Source organism: Engystomops pustulosus, chromosome 2 (genome assembly GCF_040894005.1).
Source record: "Engystomops pustulosus chromosome 2, aEngPut4.maternal, whole genome shotgun sequence".
Lineage (NCBI taxonomy): Eukaryota > Metazoa > Chordata > Amphibia > Anura > Leptodactylidae > Engystomops > Engystomops pustulosus.
The window spans coordinates 35,184,157-35,204,142 of NC_092412.1; the positions used below are offsets into that span (position 1 = coordinate 35,184,157).

The window sequence follows — 19,986 nt, forward strand, 5'->3', positions numbered from 1 at the left end:
AGGGGAGCTGTGATTGGTTGCCATGGGCAATTAGAAATATTCAGACTTTCCGACAGCTTGATAAATCTGTCCCTATATGTATTGGGGACTTTAACCTTTGGTAGAAGGTTTTTCATGTGTTTAGTCAACCTTAAAGGAAACCTACCATTTCAAATGGTAGGTGTAAGCTGTAAACACCGAGCACCAGCTCAGGGTGAGCTGGTGCCAGTGCTTAGTTTCGTTAGTGTTAAAACCGCGGTATCGTGGTTTTAACACTTTTTAAACTTTATAGCAGAAGCTGCTTCGGCGCTGCGCGCGACCGTGCCCGTGCAACGCCTGCGGCTTTTCCTATGTAATAATTTTGCCTAAAATCCAAAGAACATGTCTGCCAACTAGCCTATGCAAATTTACAAAATCATAGGGGTCTCAGCTATTTTTGGTGCTCCCACAGACCTATCTAAATGAAACGTGGCCTTTCATGGCTGTCAATTCTCCATAACGTAGGTCTGCAGGATGAGTAGCAACAGACCCTGTGTTCTTGATAGTTGTGGGCCACAGAGGTGAATCCCACATTTATCAAGTAGAAATGTTATAAATAGTGTTCATTAGAAAACCCCTTTAAGTTACTAAATGTCCCCTGCTGTGCTTATTAAAAATCTAGTTTCTTTTCTTGCCTGTGTTTTTCTTGTTCTACTTATATTTGGGCATTAATTGTTTGTCTATCAAAAAGGTTCATGTTTTTTTTTTTATGTCAGCTTGTTTTATTCTAAGAGTTGTGAAGTGTTATTATAGGAAATCATTTTCAAAAGGTTCACACAATAGGGCACATTTACTTACCCGTCCCGTTGACGCCGCCAATCCGGAATATCCGACAAGGATTCTGAGCTGTCGCGATTCATTAAGATCGTGCGTCCAATTTCTCCCTCCTAGGTCCGCCGAAGTTCACCATATTATTCCCGGTGCATGTGAGTGCTGATCTTGCATCACAATTTGGTTTTTAAATTCTGCGGTTTGTCCGAATCAGTCGGGTTGTCCAACGTCCACGCCCCCCAATTTGTGTCGCATGAAAGCCGACGCCGATGCCCCACAATCCGATCACGTGCGCCAAAAACTCGGGGCAAATCTGAAAAAAATCGTGAAACCCGACGGACCCTTAGTAAATGTGCCCCAATGAATAAGTCAGATTATTAAGTTTCTAAATTAAAGAGCAACCGATGAGGTCATTGAGGTCACAAAGTAGGTGCACACACAACAAAACACAAAAAGGATGCAAATTCACCAAACACTTTGCGCTTCACCTGTAATAAATGACTCTCCAAAGATAGCAGGATAATGAAAATATAAGAGACAATAAAAATGGATGTAGAGTGGAGGAGAAATCGTAATATTAATAATTATGTAAATGAAGATAAAGGCAGAAAATAATTAAAGTGCACAGAATATCTGTGACAAAAGAACGAGCCATTTTCTGTCTCCCTAACTCTCTTCCCTGCTGACTCTTTTCAGATTCCGTCGGCATAAGTCTATTATCGGGAAAATTGCTGAGGATTCTACACTTGGATTGCTGAGGCATCAACAATGAAGCACTTCATGAAGTGAGTAATTTCTTCTGCGTGTTTATTTAACTACACAAGGTAATTCAAGATGTACCTTATCCCTACACGGAGTCGAGGCAGCCATTTTGTGGGTAATAAGCGCTGGTGTCCTCTCTGATATGGTATCCTGAGTACTCCTAGATCTTCCCTTCAATTTAAGAGGTAGATGTATTTGCTTAACCCCTTAGTGACTTGCCAATTTTGCACCTTTCTGACACAAGCCTTTTTTCAAATCTAAAATGTGTCACTATAAGGGCGCATGCACACCGGGCTGGCATGCGTCAGCCGCAATGGAGAAAAGGAGGGGCGACCCCTCCCCTCTCCAAAGCACTACACTATGTACGGTCCGTAACACGGGGAAAGATAGGACATGTCTTATCTTTGGCTACATTCACACGGCAGGCACGCGACGGCAACAGGGAGAGGAGGAGGGGGTGAGCGCTGCTGACCCCTGCCCCTATCCGTAGAGGAACCTTGCGCACGTGCCGTATTCCGGGAAAAGATAGGACATGTCCGCTCCGTACACCCATTGCCGTCTATGGGGGGTATATATCCGACATATATACGTCGGGCATATACACGTCCCCCATACGACTGTGAATGCAGCCTTTGTATAACTCCATTGCCGTCTATGGGGGACATGTGTACATACGTCCCCCTACGGTCGTATGAATGCGGCCTAATTAATTATAACTTTGAAACACTACAACATCTCCAGGTGATTTAGAGATTGTCTTGTGACACATTGTTAGCTGAGAAATGTTATTGATAAGTTTTGCATTTCATTCTGGAAAAATTTTAATTTGGCAAAAATTTCCAATTTTCTAAGTTTGAAATGTTTTGCTTTCCTGGTCCTATCAATTTTGTAGGATGTTAAGTGCGATTTTTCACATTTTCATGAGAATCGCCAAGACTCATGTTTTGAGGGACCTGCTTGGGTTTCAAGTGACTTTGAGTGGCCTAAATAATAGTAAAACCCCATGAATTAACCCATTATAGAAACTAAACCCTTCAACCTGCGTAAAAAAAAACATTTACGAAATTTGTTTACCCCTTAAGTGTTTCACATGGGTGGTGCGGTTTTGATATTGTCATTTTTTTTGTTAAATGAATATATTTTTTTTTGTATACATTCACAAAGGATAAAATGCCAAAACGTCATTTAGAGCCAATTTGCTGTGTCACATTTTACAGGCGATAACATTGTAATTTTTTTGGTAGTGTGGATATATGAGGGTTTATTTCTTGCGTGATGAGATGCGCTTTGCAGGGTATTGATTTATTGTTAATCCTGGTTCTTATGACAATCCAACATTTCTAAAATCCAATAGTCACAGAGATCAAAACAAATTTGTCTGGGGTTACAATTATAAACTATACAGTTCTGACTTACATACAAATTCAACTTAAAGGGAACCTACCGCCCCGATTCTACCTATAAAGGTAGAAGGGGTGGTAGGTGGATGGATGAGACGTGAGGATAGCCCTTTTTTGGGCTAATGCTCACGTCCCGGGTGTCTTTTACAAAACTTTATTACATGTATATGCTAATTTTTTTATGCGGCTACTGGGGCGTGGAGTAGCCGGACATGAGGCTACTAGTCGCGGCTACTCCACACCCCAGTAGCCGCGTTACTCCGCCTACCAGGTAATCTTCGGCGCGCAGCTCCTGGTAGGTATAACATCTGTTTTTCTCTGTTGATAGAGCTGGTTGAGGGCTTCTTATTTTGCAAGAACAGTTGTTTTATTTAAATTTATTATTATGGGCCACATCACTTTTTTAAATCACTTTTCAGAACATTTTTTGTGAAGGGATTTGACGAAAAAATCAACATTTTTGGAGATTTTTTCAGGTTTTTATTTACGGTGTTCAATGTGTAGGTCCAATTATGGTTCAGATTTATTGTATAGATAATTATGGAGGTGGTGATACCAAATATGTGGAGTTTTTATGTGTTTTATAATTTATTAGGTGTGTATATGGAAGGGAGAGGTTTGGGAATTTAAACTTTATTTATTTTCTATTTATTATAAAAGTGGTTTTCACTTTTTTTGTACTTTTTTTAACATCTTTTCAAACATGGACTTGAACAAGTGATGCTCTGATGCTGCCACAGACTGGATCAGATCCTCCGGTAAGCGGCGCACAAGGGACTAACATCTGCAAAGTTATTTCCGATCGCAGGTGTTAGAGCAGGGTGTCACCTGTAATATACGGTTGTCACCCACTGCTTCTGGTACTGGCTCTTGTGAGCCGGTGCAAGAAGCATGATGTAATAGTACTGCACGGGTTGGAAAGCCACTGCCACTCGTGCAGTACTATTATGTCGAGCGTCGGGTAGCGTCATGCAAAATAACCCCCTAAACTAAATATATTTTCATAAACTGCCATTAGAGAGCATTGCCTCTATCCCTTCATTGTCCCTCTACATGCCTGTAAACCTAAGCAATGAGGTCCTAAAGCTGTATGCAAATGACCTGTGAAATGTCCAATGAAGCATTAGCATATTCAAGCTGTCCACTTTATTCATGAGTAGGAGGCACAGCCACACCCCCAGTGCATGACTGACAGCCTGTATAATGATGTGAGGCTGTATAATGATGCATAGCTCCCAACTGTCCCGCTTTTAGCGGGACTGTCACGTTTTTTAACCCCTGTCCCGCCTCCCCGCTCAATTGATGATTTGTCACGTATTTCCCCGCTGGGTTCCGCTCTGGCTTGGCATGTCCCGCCTCCATGTCCCGCCTCCGTCTGTGTTCCGCCCCCGACACCTACTTCCTTCTCTGAATGGCTGCAGTGAAGCCAGGAGGCGTGGTAGGCATCTTCCCGCTGCTGTGACAGATCTGGTCTTCGGCAGAGTCACATCCCCCCTCATCATGATGGCTGCCCCTATCCCGAGTTTGGCCCCGCCCCCGTGTTACGATGCGCCTGCTGTGATGGGGCTGCGTGTGAGCACAGCCCAGCACCTCCCCTCAGTCCGAATTTGGCCCCGCCCCCTCCTCTGAGGATATGCCTGCTCTGTGATGGGGCTGTGTGTGAGCACAGTCCAGCACCTCCCCTCAGTCCGAGTTCGGTCCCGCCCCCCTGAAAAAGCATGTGTCTGCATACAGAAGAAGATGTGGGCACAGAGCCAGACAGACTGAGGACTGCGGGCAGCCAGCCAAAGAAGGTAGGCACATTTTAAAAAAGTTTCTCTGAATAATTAGTTTGGTCAACTTAACCCCTTAGCGCTCTGCGCCGTAGCTGTACTGCGCAGCTTCCCGCGAATAGCGCTCAGTGCAGTACAGCTACTGCGCAGAGACGATGCCGGTTCAGCTCTGCACAGGAGCCGAATCGGCATCGCTAGCCGCGGGATTTCAGCGGTAATCTACCGCTGACATTCCCGGCTAACACCCACGGTCGGAGTGGGCTCCGATCGCGGGCGTTTAACCCGTTAAATGCCGCAGTCAACGCGACCGCGGCAGTTAACCTGCCTTCTGGGGTCTTTACCCCACGATCGCCCCCCCCCGCGCCCCAGAGAAGTTTGAAGGCACTGCCTTTAAGATGCCGTCTGTGACGTCATCTTAAAGGCAAAGTGTCAGCCTATGCATCTGCATAGGCTGACACTGCTAATACCCTGCAATACATCAGTATTGCAGAGTATTATCATGAACAAGCAATAAGATGATTGCTTGTTCATGTCCCATGGTGGATCAAGTAAAAAAATGTAAAAAAAAATGTTTTTCAATAAAAAATAACTTTAGAAATCACAAAAAATGCCCATAAGCCCCAAAACAAATAAAGAGACATATAACGCTCAAAAAAGTCTAAATCATAACACAAACCCTGCATATATAGTATCACCGCGTCCGTAACAATCCATAGAATAAAACTAAATAACTATTGAACCCATATGATGAACGCCGTAAAAAAAAAACGTTAAAAACCCGCCAAAACTTATGATTTTTACCTATTATATCCCACTAAAAATGCAATAAAAAGTGATCAACAAAGCATATGTACTCCAGAATGATACTGTTGCAAAGTACAACATGTCCCGCAAAAAACAAGACATCAACCAGCTCTGTAGCCAAAAACGTAACAATGTTATGCCACTTGGAAGACGGCGATGCAAAAATGATAGATTTTTCCCCACATTAGGGTTTTATTTGACAAATTTAGTAAAACATAAGAAAAGATATTCATGTCTGGTGTCCCCGTAATCGTATCGACCCATAGAATAAAGATAACATGATTATTAGTCTATACGGTGAACACGAAAAAAAAAAAGTAAAAAATCCAGTACAGAATTGATGCTTTTCTACTCATGACCTCAAAAAAAGTTCCTAAATTTTCAACAATAGGTGATACCAACCCCAAAATGGTAACACTGGAAAAAGCATCTCATCGCGCAAAAAAAATGCCGTCACATGACCCAAATAACGGAAAAGCGAAAATTTTATAGCCTTCAAAAGGGGGCAACCAGAAAACTAAAATCCTGGCAGCTGCAGGGTGCTCCTTCCCTTCTGCGCCTCGCTGTGCCCCCATAACACAAGTAATGTCCACATGTGGGGGGTCGCTGCACTCAGGAGAAATTGTAGAACAAATTTTATGGTGGGTTTTCTCTTTTTATCTTTTGGAAATGTGTAAATTTTAGGGCTAAATGATCGTATAACCGACAAAATTTGACCATTCTAAATTTCACCGCCATTTTGATTCAATTACTATGAAGATCTCAAGGGGTTAACAATCTTTGTAAATGCTGTTTCTGATAGTTTGAGGGGTGCAGATTTGAAAATGGGTTGGTTATATAGGGGTTTTTTTTATGCTAAATATGTAAAATTTGATTTCAAACTGTATTTATCCCCAAAATAGTCAATTCTGAAAATACGGAAAATCGCTATTCGATTTGTAGGCCGCGTGACATCAAAATAAATTATCCAAACATTTCAAAAATGATGAAAATGTAAAGTAGACAAATGGGAAATGTTATTCAGCAACTTATTTAGGTGGTAAATCGATCTGCCTGAAAACGCGGTGATTTAAAATTTCGAAAATGGCAAATTTTTTTAAAAATTCATAATTTTTTTCTTTTTTTTGTAAATAAACGCAAAACTTATCAGCCCAAATTTACCACTAAAATGAAGCACAACATGTGGGGAAAAAACTGTCTCAGAATCGCTTTGATAAGTAACAGTGTTCAAAAGTTAGAACCATATAAAGAGACGCAGGTCAGAATCCAAAAAATGGGACTGAGCCTTAAGCTGTAAAGTGGCTGCGTCCTTAAGGGGTTAAAGATGCATTCAGTCGCGCGCACTGGTGCACGGGAGAGGAGAAGTGGCTCGCTCCTGCCCCTCTCCATAAAGATACAACCGTAAACATACGGTCAGTGATTCCAAAATTATGTTATTTACCAACGTAATATATAAATATGAAGGAAAAGATTATTAGTGAATTTCTGAAATTGATAAGGGGGCGTGGCAAGTGGGTGTGGCTTACATGGGAAAAATCGCTGCGGCGCGCGAAGCGCGCCGCCCTCTTGTCCCTCTTTCCCTCCCTTAACCCCTTAACGCTCTGCGCCGTAGCTCTACGGCGCAGAGGTATAAGGGAAGTATGAAGAGGGCTCACGGGCTGAGTCCTCTTCATACAGAGGTGGGGGTTTTTGCATTTTGCACAAAACCCCCACCGCTAATAACCGCGGTCGGTGCTTGCACCGATCGCGGCTATTAACCCTCTAAACGCCGCCCGCAAAGTCGCGGGCGGCGTTTAAAAGACGGCGGCGCGCGGGCGCCGCCATCTTTTTTTCGATCGCCACGCCCCCGAACGTCATCGGGGGGCGGCGATCGGTTACCATGGTAGCCTCGGGTCTTCTCTTGACACGAGGCTACATGGTTTATGCAGGTTCGTTACAATGAGCCAGTGGCTCATTGTAATGTAAGACCTGCAAAAACGCCATATATTGCAATACTGTAGTATTGCAGTATATGGTAGGAGCGATCTGATCATCTAGGGTTATTGTACCCTAGATGGTCTAAAAAATAGTGAAAAAAAAAAGAAAAAAAAAAGTTTAAAAAATAAAAAAAATTAATAAAATATTAAAAGTTCAAATCACCCCCCTTTCCCTAGAACGGATATAAAACATAACAAACAGTAAAAATCACAGACATATTAGGTATCGCCGCGTCCCAAAATGCCCGATCTATCAAAATATAAAAACGGTTACGGCCGGCGGTGACCTCCGAGGCGGGAAATGGCGCCCAAATGTCCGAAATGCGACTTTTACACCTTTTTACATAACATAAAAAATGAAATAAAAAATGATCAAAATGTCGCACAGACCTCAAAATGGTAGCAATGAAAACGTCGCCTCATTTCGCAAAAAATGACCCCTCACACATTTCCGTGCGCCAAAGTATAAAAAAGTTATTAGCGTCAGAAGATGGCAAAAAATTTTTTTTCTTTTTTGTACACATTCGTTTAATTTTTGAAAATGTATTAAAACACAATAAAACCTATATAAATTTGGTATCACCGCGATCGCACCGAACCAAAGAATAAAGTAGGCGTGTTATTTGGAGCGAAGAGTGAAAGTCGTAAAAACTGAGCCCACAAGAACGTGACACACGTGCGGTTTTTTTTCAATTTTTCCACATTTGGAATTTTTTTTCAGCTTCGCAGTACACGGCATGTTAAAATAAATAACATTACGGGAAAGTAAAATTTGTTACGCACAAAATAAGCCCTCACACAGGTCTGTACACGGAAAAATGAAAAAGTTATGGATTTTTGAAGTTGGAAAGCGAGAAATGAGCCGGAAAACCCTCCGTCCTTAAGGGGTTAAAAGTTGGGAGGTATGAATGATGTGCTTCCTGGTGCTGGTGGCCACGCCCCCTGCAGCCTGTGTGTGCATGTGTGTGTGTGTATAGGAGAGATACAGCAGCTCCAGGCAGCCATGTTACAGCAGAACATGTCAGATTCATGTGTAGCTGATGTCTGTGTCTCTCACCTGTATATTAGGAGGAGGCAGCATGTCAGCAGATGCAGCACACACATTAGCAATGCTTTACTATACATTACACACAGACATGAGCAGGGGGAGGAGAGGGGAGGGGTAACAGGGGTGACATCACTGCCTCTGACCATGTGACCAGCCTCATTTACATAATAAAGAATAGATAATTTTACAATGAATAATGTATGAAATAACTAGATAAAGCCTGGGATGGGATCCTTGTGAGCTGCTCCAACAGGTAGAGGTGACAGGACAAGTGACACAGACCTGATGACAGGTGTCCTTTAAAGAAGTTTTGTGGATTTAGGGAAATAAAGCCTGAAGGGGCAACATTTGGGGAGTAAATGTCTGGCTGGCATTCCAGGCTCCAGTAGTGACCATCTGTTTTGTGGTACTTCTACTCCTGTCGGGTCATCAGACTTGAACATATGTTCTTTACACATGGAACATTTGAGCCATTCACTGGCCTCACCAGTCATGTTTGAGGCCAGTGATGAGCCCAGAAGTCGACTGCGTTATGCACATGATGCCATCACTGACAATCCATCCAGAACCAAAGCGTCGGGGAATGTTACGTCTCCGAAAGCTACCACTTCATGGGAGAGCAAAAATGACTTTATATTAAAGATAAGATATATTGAAGAAAGTTTTAGGAAAAAAAAAAAAAAATTAATAAATATTTTCCCATTATTTATAGCATCACCATTTCCATAATGTTATCCAAAAGTTGGATATCCTTCACAGTGGTTTTACCGTAATTAAAAATTCATCTCATCTATAACCATAACAGATATATACATAGTCAGGATCATATCTTGTAGAGAGGCAGATGATATATGTAGCCATTGGTGCCAGGAGCTGTAAAGTGGGATAGACAGTCACCTGGCAGCAGAATGCCACATCCCAACCCTCCCATTGGCCACTGTATTAGATTTAATAAATTGCTTTCATTTAAATCTTGTGAATTTTCAAAAAATTATACATATTTCTTGATGGGGTTGACCAAATTTTTTTATTATTAATGTACAAAAAAGCTGGAACAACAAAAACCTGTGTAACCATGCCTTTATGTGTTTTGTTAGTAGAAGCAGGACTGTGAAAATGACACGTGTATTCCAGGATTGTAGCTTCTACCAGTGCCCCAGTGTCCAAACTGCTCCTCAGCCTTCCCCTTGTTACCCTGTGTTGAGTAAAGAGATCTCTCACACCAGTGCACCTCAATGCTCCAAGCCCACTTTAATCCTGGAATTTATATTATGCATTTTCACAGTCCTGCTGCTACTAACACACACAAAGGTATGATTACACAGATCTCCAGGGACAATACCCAACACAATCTGCAGTTTTGTATGGTCAAAACTGCAGGTGGAACAAACCCTTTAAAATTTTGTAACGCTTGTTATTCCTCAGCTGGATAGATGACATGTCACAGGTATCTAATGGCACAAAGCAATTTCTACTAAAACCTTTGTATCTGAGATACAAAATAAAAGCGCACAGCAGAATTGTAAATTGCAGGAGTGTACAAAGCAGATAACTCATAATGACACGTGATGATGTAAATGTGTAATGATAGTGGATAAGATTGAGGCTTTACACAGTTTTTGAAGCCATAACTAAGAGTGGAATGAAAAAAAAAACAGAATTACCCCTTTCTTTTATATGTGCTCTGCTTTTATGTTCCACATCTGGTTGTGTCTTCGAAAATGGCTTTACAAAACCGGAATTTGGAATAACAACTCTGAATGGTTCCTAACTTTTCAAAAGCAGTTCTATAAAACTGGAAAGTACAAGTGAATTAAAGAAAATACTATTACGTTAGTGGTAGATTAACCCTTAAACCAACTACAGGTCTGTAAGGACCCAAATCTACCAGTTTTAACTACCTGTATATTAAGGTGGCCTCAATTAAAAATGTAAAACATTCTTACTAATACGAATGTGAGTCAGATGAGGCACATTCCGTCACCAGAGCCCCTATGGCAGTGATGGCTAACCTATGGCACTGGTGCCAGAGGTGGCACTCAGAGCCCTTTCTGTGGGCACTCTGGCCATCACCAGAGATGACTCCAGGTATCTTCCTGCAGTCCCAGACAGCCCAGGACTTGCTGTGCACAGAGCTATTTTAAAGTGACAGTGCTCCTGGGACTATTTTCTGCTTTATTGGTGTCCCCAGGGTGCTGGTATCAATGAAAACTGTGACAGAGGGAGTCTAAGGGAGTATAAATCACAAATTAAATTTCTGTGTTGGCACTTTGCGATAAATAAGCGGGTCTTTGTTGTAGTTTGGGCACTCTGTCTCTAAAAGGTTTGCCATCACTGTCCTATGGGCTCCGGGGGGCTCTTGCTATGACATGTCCACCAGAGCCCTTCTTCCCCGCCTCCCTACTTATTCACCACCAGAAGAGAGCCCTTGCGCTTCATTAACATAAAAATAAAGTTGTCTTTTAAGGAAAGCACAATACACACATATTTCTAATCATTCTGCTGGGATTTACCCAGCAACCTCAAAGGGAACCTGTCTGGGCCATTTGGATCACTTAAAGGGGTATTTATCATTTTGGCAAATTACTGTTATCTTTTGCATGATGAAAAATTATAAATTTTTCCGATATACTTCCTGCATCAATTCATCACGGTTTCCTAGATCTCTGCTTGCTGTCATTCTATAGGAAGCTTCTATGTTTACTTCCAGGGGACAGAAATCTAACCATGGTCACACAGGTGTGCGGCTCGTTAGTATCAGAAAGTAATCAGAGCTGTGTGATGTAACAAGCCACACACCTACGGTCAGATTTCTGTCCACTGGAAGTAAACATAGAAGCTTTCTATAGAATGACAGCAAGCAGAGATCTATAAAACCGTGAGAAATTGCTACAAAATGTATATTGGAAAATTGTTTAACTTTTCATAATAGAAAAAAAAATACATTTATTTCCTGAAATGGGAAAACCCCTTTAACCACCTACAAATCGCTTTGTATGAATTTTTTATCTGGTCACGTAAAAAAACAAGTATTTAAACTTACTTTTGTCTGGATCTCCCATCACCTCCACGCGTTGCAGCAAGTGATGTCAGTGTAGTACACGCCGACTTCACTTTGCAACCACCACACTTGCTGCAACGCGAGAGTAGATGCTGCTGTGGGATGTGCAGATGTGAGTCGAATCTGCCTTATTGAACTGACATCCAGGTGAGTACAATTCTTCTTTTTTCAATAGAGGCCATACATATCTAATATACAGCTTGATGTATATAAACCTGTAAACCACCGGTCAATACGGACTAGTAGTTGGTTTAGACTGCGTTCACATGTGACATTTACATTGTGTTTTGAAATGCAATACAGAAGAGTAGATTTACCTAATTACATTTCTGTTAACATTTGCGCTTACTAAACCCAATGTTCATGTAATAGTAACACAATATTAATTCATGTGGGATGAATGAGCGGGGACGTGGGGGAGAAGAGGTCTGGGGGGCATGTAATAGCCGGAGCCCCCTGAGACCAGGGGGGCTCTGGTGACAGATGTGCCTCAGATGTGACAGATGTGCCCCCCTAAACCATACAGGTCTGTATTTGGTTTGGGGTCTCAGATCGACCTGACAGGTCCTCTTTATAGTTACTAATATAGTGGTAGATTTCCTTCAATTCACTGATACTTTCCTGTACATCTTCCCTGCACTGTGCACACAGAACCATTGGCAGGATTGGGTTGTCACACTGACGCTCCCCACATCAGGTTAATTCGTGCTGTAGCTTCACAAGCTGTTACACTGTGCCAGAGCACTTTTCCCTTTCCACTATGTGAAGTTATATCAGGTGAAAGAGAGGGGGGAGCAGCGGGGAGGGTGAGACAGTGTAACAGCCCTCGAAGCTACAGCCCGGAAGGGCTTAGGTAACGCCCCCAAAAGACCTTCTGGCTCATTGGCACAGTTAGTTTTAAAAGTTAGTTTTAGAAGAAGGAGACCATGGATAACAAATATAAGCAGATTACCACAGTACCAGTGCCTGGATCTATGAGTAATTGTCCTTTTCTAATCATGATGGATTTTGATGGTAGATTTCCTTTAACCTGGTTTCCATACAATGTCATTTACAGTGAATTGTGTTGCTATTATATAATTTATACATTTTATTTTCTGGTCTCTGTCATGTTATACAGCTGCTATATTGGAAATAAGGCACGAGATGTAATAAAAAAGCGGCACAAACATAATGACAGGCAGCGTTTACCATAGGAATTCAATTACGCGGATCCAAATACGGTAACACTGATGTGTACATGGAAAAGTATATTGATCAGAATAAGCCGAGGTGCAGTAAGGGAAGGCGTCTCGCAGATGATAAGGTATTTGTTAGATGAAGTTAATATACAAGCTGCACAATCCTCTTAGCATCGTGCCTGTCGCTATGATAAATCTGATGAAGAGGACGTGAACGCTATGTTGCCATGGAGATCCCCTCGCAGATTCTAGAGGTGAGAGCCTGAGATCGCTTCGTGCAAGAGGGAGCGAGAAAAAAAATGGAAACTTATCCAAATCACTAGAGGCACAGACATCTAACACGAGATGCAGGGTATAAAATGCCAGTCATGTATCGGGGTCAGGCATCTTGTAGACCAAAATAGAACAAGACCTATGGATACTAAGGCCACATGACAATTCCGTGGCTTCCTACAACCCCACACCCAATATCCTGAAATAACGGAACATACGGAACAAGCAGTATTACAATGGAAGGTGAATGGTCACAGTCTCTATTAATTCTACTAAAACTATAAATCATATCCTTGACAACCAGGCTCTCCAATACCCATAAGGCCATTAGGCGCAGTGGTGAAACAAGTGTTTGAACTCCTATAAATTCTGCAATCAAACCGCATTACTCCACCAATTATTTTTCTCTCGTCACCATAAAATTCTTTTCAGTATAGACTGATTGCCAAGGACCTGACAAAATCTTAAGGGATATCTAAACCATGATCAAGCACACTGACATACTGGTGTGTGCCCCCTGGGACAGGATCTGTTCTTATATTTCCCTTATTTTCAAGCAAAAAAGGCTTTAAAAATTATTCAAATGAGCCTAAGGGGCTCCAAGCTCCATTAACACTTCTAGTGTCTGGAGCCCCTCAGGCTCATTTCCATAATTGTAAAAGTCTTTTTAAAAAAAACAGGGCATATCAAGCTAAAAGAAGAGCAGATCCTACCAGAGGAGGCACACACTAGCATGTCAGTGTGCTTGGTTTACAATCCTTCATCCTGGTAATAGATGTCCTTTAAGCCCTATAATACAGTTGTACCAACACCAGCACAGATAGTAGGAATCATTTATTTACTTGTATTCCTTTTTTCCCATAAAAGTGGCACCTAATCCAAAAAATCTGGGAAGTGGTTGGTGCAGAGGTGCCGGGGGGGGGGGCAATTTTAAGACTGGTTTGTAAAACGTTAGTCTTAATAATTTCCCCCCTTTGTGTTTTTTTAATTTATATGCTCAGTGAAAAATATTGGGGATGGCTGCCACTATAGAACATCCATCCCCGGCCTCTTCTAAGCACACGCTTTGGGAGATCCCCAGTAATATTGCTGTATATACAGGGCGGCTGCCGATGTATACTTCTCCGCGAGGATGTATCCCACAGTATGAGCATACAGTAGAATAGATCCTTGTAAAGATACGTTAGGTATATTTGCACAACTAAAACGGCTAAAAACAAGATGTGAACCTACCCTAAGGATGGTAATATATTTGTATAATTCAACCTCTGTAGCTAAATGCATGAATGCAAAAAAAATATTTCTAGTTAAAGTCCTTCAATCCCATATATAAAAAAATGCATAAGGATAGGTCGTCAATATGAGATTGATAGGAACCTCAATGAACCTCAACGCACTACAGGTTCTTCATCACTTACCAAGAACAGCGCCATATTATACCACCACTGAACAAGCCACGTAATGAGTTATTAGTTGCAATGTCACAGTGCAATATTTTAATCTTCATGTCACATAACTAATGTCAGGGGCTATTGACAGCTTAAAGTTTGAAATCAAACTTTTGGGCTAACTCGTTGGAAGTAAAGCGCCAGGCACAGTACAGTGGTCAAATCTGCTCACTTCTTCATTTTAATGGGGTTTAAGTGAAACAGGAATATGCAAAACTCCTAGGGAGCTGGGCTGAGGTGCACATAAAGAATGCATACTTAAAGGACATCTACCACCAGGAGGAAGGGCTGTATGCAAATGAGCCTGAAGGGCTCCGGGCTCTATTAACATCTGTGGAGCCTGAAGCCCTTCATGCTCATTTGCATACAGTTCTTCATCCTGGTGGTAGATGTCCTTTAAGCTGAACCAGCCTGCAGCTATATGGTAGTTCCACAACTTTACAGGATCTGCTTCAGCCAATGACTGGCCTTAGACCTGGAAATTAAGTGAAGTCTTCTGGAAAATGGAAGTGACCCTTCATGGTCTGAGGAGAGCCTTGAACTCCTGGAACATCCGGCCAGACACAAGCCCGAAAATCTGGGAACCAGAGCGGGATATGTGCACATTTTCTTTTTTTTTCAACCCATTCCCAGCCCCATTGGGGTTCTCCAGAATCCGAGAATCCTGGAAAACCACTTTTAAGCAGAGCTCATCAGTAGTCATTTACCAGAAAACCCCCTTTAAGTAGTATTTAGTACTTTACAGAGCCGGTCCGCATGATCTTCAAACTTTTTCCTATAATACCCTGCATTGCGGGACCTGCTGGTGATACTTGTTCTGCAAGATCTGATGCACCACAGGAATCCCAGTACTTCCTATTGGAGTAAAATTATCCTAAATCCTAAACAGCAATTTGACTGCATGGGATGGAGCGAGTTGTATGGCTTAGATGACAAATAATTAATACAATGTGTAGTCTATTTCTCACAGCGGTTGTGAACAGGTGCCTGGTACCGAAAATTACTTGGGTAAATAATATAACACTAGGAGGTGACATTCACAGCCTGAACAGTGACTCATTTATGTGTTAATAGAGGATTCATTTTCTTCTATTCACTTTTTAAAAGGCAGCTTATAATTAACTTCCCATAATGCACCTTTTATTTGCGACCATACAATTGTAATGCTCCATACATCAGATATATTCAGATAACACTATCATTGCCATGTCATATTAACCCCCACCCCCCTCCAAAGTAGCTGCCTTCAATCATAGCAGGGCTCCTTAGAGGGGTTGTACCAAGTTTGATTGTTATCCCCTATTCACACAATCTGATCAGCAGGGGTTAAACTACTAGGAGCTACACTGGTCATGAGCACAGGATTCTCACTAATTTATATATCAGCAGGTCCATACCTGCTTAGAGTTGCAGAAATGTATGACCCCAACCCTCATATAGCTTGGGCAGTCCCAATTACTGTCTACAGGAGTGTCATGAGCGCTGTGCTCAGCAATTTCCGCCACTCGTAAGATTGAATTAAGCGTAAGGACACATGCTCCACGTGTTGAAACATAAATTAGGGAGAGCCAAAACCCATCGGTGTGGGCATGAAAAGAGGCTGGGCCCCATAGCAGACTTTTGAATGGGGCCCCCCTTCACCAGGAAGTGATCTTATCCCAGGGAGGTTGAGGCATATATCTTTCAAGTAACTGCAAACTACATGGGGTAAGTAGATGGCAGAGATCATAGCTTTCTAGTCCTGCCTCCCACTCTCATGACGTTTCTTATCTGAGTTCCCAACTGTGTACTGTAGAAGATTTCACTGTTATATACATATTATGCTGTACAATGTGCAGCATAATATGTATATAATGGTGTACATTCACCATTCTATAGTGCGACCGGTCGGATGTCGGGGCCCCCCGACACTGTGGGTCCCATAACAACTGCTATGGCTGCTACCGTTGCAGTTACGCCCTTACATGCACATGATGTATGCCAGCCGTACCGTAGCACGGCAAGCATACATCGCGCTGCGGAGAGGAGCAGGGGATGAGTGCTGCATGGCGCCGTATCACGTAGAAAGATATGACATATCTTATCTTTCTACGGGCTACGGAGCGGTATGGTGCCGCACGTGTGCCGATTGTACAGGGCCGTGAGCACATAAAAGTGTATGGGAGACGTATATCGGCCCTATATATACGTCGGCCATATATACGTCCCCCATACATGTGTGTAAATGTAGCCTTAAGTGTGGGTTCCAGATATCAGACTCCCACAATCAGATTGTTATCACCTATCCTGTGGAATTTGGGTAACAATCAAACTTGGTACAACCCCTTTAATCAGGTGTTGATGTTTCTCAGAATAATTGATCAGAATCAGCTGTTTTTGTCTGGAACATCTTTAAAAATTTAAAAGTAACCATTGACCCACCAAAAAAATGTACCCTACATTAGGCATCAGGTGCTCTCTGTTGTGCTCCAAGGACCTTCGGGGCTGCCAGATATGTTGACCTAATTTATGTCCAAATTTAGTTTTCTAGGTGGAGAGTCACTTTAATAGATTAGTAGAGGAGACCTCAATAAAGTTTCCAGTGATATGAAGAAGCAACATGGTTGTAAGGAGGAACATCTGGACAACTCCAATTGATTTCAACGACTCATCACCAGATACTGGGATAACATTTTGTAAATAGGTGCTGAATTTTTACATGAAAAGAGAAATGAATGTAAAAGAAATATAATGTACCATGAAGGAGAAGACATATGCTAGGTTGCCCACCAACTATGGTGCGAGGTTTTGATTGTCTAGTTATGTAAATCAAGTATACTGTAACGTATAGTACATAAAATATATAAAAACAAAAATAATTTTCAATAAACATAATGTTGTTATGATTTCTCTCCATAGAGTGCTGGCTCCGTGCATATTTGATGCAAACAACTATAGACCAAGAGAAACAGTTCAATAACTTGCAGGTAACTTTAGGTAGTAAGACCCTGTTCCTCTTCCTCACTAATAACATCTATTCTCTTTAGTAGGAGACTGTAGTTTTTGATATAATCAATATATTGTTAATATTAGTCGCTGGGTGTAAGTAGAAATAGATGAACAGAATTAATATGTGATCTCGTTCCTCGTTCCTTTGTATGGAGTTGGGCACAAAGACAAGCCTGCAGAAGGGAGATATATCCTATGGCAGTGATGGCGAACCTTTTACAGACAGAGTGCCCAAACTACATCCAAAATCAACAAATTCACTCCGGCACCGGCGTGGCTTGATTAAAATTATATTCCACCTTTATTTCATCCATTAAAAATGTAGGACATGACAACCCAATGGCAACACCAGTTGTTACAAGTTATGGGATTTAAGCCTACGCGTTTCAGGTGCTGCACGCACCCTTAATCATGGCACAAATGAGGATACAAGACCACCCCACACACACCATTAAAAGCATTCCAGTGGGAGAACTCACTAGAGCTAGAAGGAATTGTAGTACCACCCTCGATTATGAATCTGAAGCTAATAACATCATATGCCGATTGAAACAGAGAAATTATCCGGGGTGGATGTTGGGTAGAGCTAGAGATATAGTGAACAAAAAGGACCGTAAGCAACTCTTATACAGCCCAAAAAATAGTTCACCTAATCAACCCAACAATACACCTTATTTTGCCCTACAATTCAGCAATCAATACTTCCAGATCAAACACATTATAGAAAGAAACTTACCGATCCTAATGGAAGATGAGAAATTGGCAAGTATATTACAACAGGGATGTAAGGTAGTATCAAGGAGAGCTCCAACATTAGGCAATCATATATCACCCAGCATGTTACGTGACCCCTCAACAACCAGAGCAGATTCATGGCTTAATATAAAGGGTTTCTACAAATGTGGTACACACCCCTGCATAACATGTGGTTACGTTAAGAATATTAAAACTTTCACAAACACTGACGGGACCTCGATATTTCATATTAAGAAACACCTTAACTGTAATAGTAGGCACGTAATATACGTTATTAAATGTAGCACATGTAATGTAATGTACATTGGTTGCACTATACGTAAATTTAAGGAAAGGTTTACCGAACATCTGAGAGATAAATTTAAGGAAAGGTTTACCGAACATCTGAGAGACATCAATAATAATAAGAAAGAAAAATTTCCCAAGAAAAATATCTCGGGGGCAGTTAGACATTTCTTAGAAATCCATCAAGGAAATACAACAAGTTTGGAGACATATGCTATCGAACAAGTTCAGGGACCCAAAAGGGGAGGTGACAAACAAAAAATATTAAGAGATAGAGAGGCTTTTTGGATCCTCCATCTGGATACAAGAACACCAAGAGGATTAAATTATAAACATGAGTTCCTGTTCCACTATTAGGTGTGCATAGTGTGTGCATCGTGTACATGATGTGAGCACGGTGTACGCATTGTGTACAAGCTGTGTTTCCGGCATAAGTATCGTGCATTTAAAAACAAATATAATCATTCATAAATTGTGTTTCCCCCATACATCTATTAATCCACTTTTCTCTTTGGATTAATCATTTAAGCCATTGGTGATATGCTGCTGTTCATTGGTGAGGTGCGGTCTCCGGCCGGAGCCCGTACATAAATGGACAGTACACAGGTGTCCACACTGCCTTCTGATGTATACCTTTACCAAGAATTATACACTTAAGTTGGCAATAATCTATCATTAAATTATACTTACCGGGTTATTGCTGACATGTTGCTGCTTCTTGTGAATGACGTCTCTGGCCGGAGCCCGCACGCGCATGAGCAGTGGAGAGGTGTCTCCGTAGCCATTTGACATACACCAGGGATGACATATCAATAACTAAGGCGGTAACAATTCAATATGTTTTCTCCTATGTGATTATGTAAGAAAATAATTTCATAATAGTATCGTGGAATTGCTTGTTCTATTTACGTGCAATCGATGGTTTTTTAGTCCTCCAAACCCCGTTTTATTAATCAGCATGTATTTGTATTTGAATTGCAACTTTGAATTGTAACTTATAAGATCATACACTTGTATATGTCTTTCCGATACAAATGTAATTTTAGGGATCTTTTGACTAGAAGTGAGTACGCTCCATTTATTTTACACAATGTCAGTTTTAGGGTTAACTGAGTACGAGCGTGGATACCGGAAACACGCTGATTACGTCACTATGTGCTTAGTATATTTACCCGGAGGTCTTGTATCCTCATTTGTGCCATGATTAAGGGTGCGTGCAGCACCTGAAACACGTAGGCTTAAATCCCATAACTTGTAACAACTGGTGTTGCCATTGGGTTGTCATGTCCTACATTTTTAATGGATGAAATAAAGATGGAATGAAATTTTAATCAAGCCACGCCGGTGCCGGAGTGAATTTGTTGTTTTTTCTGCAATACTACGTCAAGGTCCGGACGAACTCCATGAGCACGACGTTGAGCTAAGGTGAGCCGTTATTTACCT

At 41.6% G+C, this 19,986-nt stretch overlaps 1 protein-coding gene across 3 annotated transcripts in view; it reads left to right on the plus strand.

Annotated features, from left to right (window-relative positions):
• The window catches only part of ELMOD1 (ELMO domain containing 1), an 87,078-nt gene that overhangs the window by 28,976 nt on the left and 38,116 nt on the right, over positions 1–19,986 (plus strand). For 2 of the 3 annotated variants that reach the window (XM_072134229.1, XM_072134231.1), the window contains exon 2: positions 1,486–1,574. In XM_072134229.1, coding sequence (XP_071990330.1) covers positions 1,558–1,574 — 17 coding nt within the window. In that variant the 5' untranslated portion in view covers positions 1,486–1,557. Of the gene's footprint in view, positions 1–1,485; positions 1,575–17,412; positions 17,481–19,986 lie in introns of all 3 variants that reach the window. The other variant, XM_072134230.1, reaches the window with a different exon arrangement.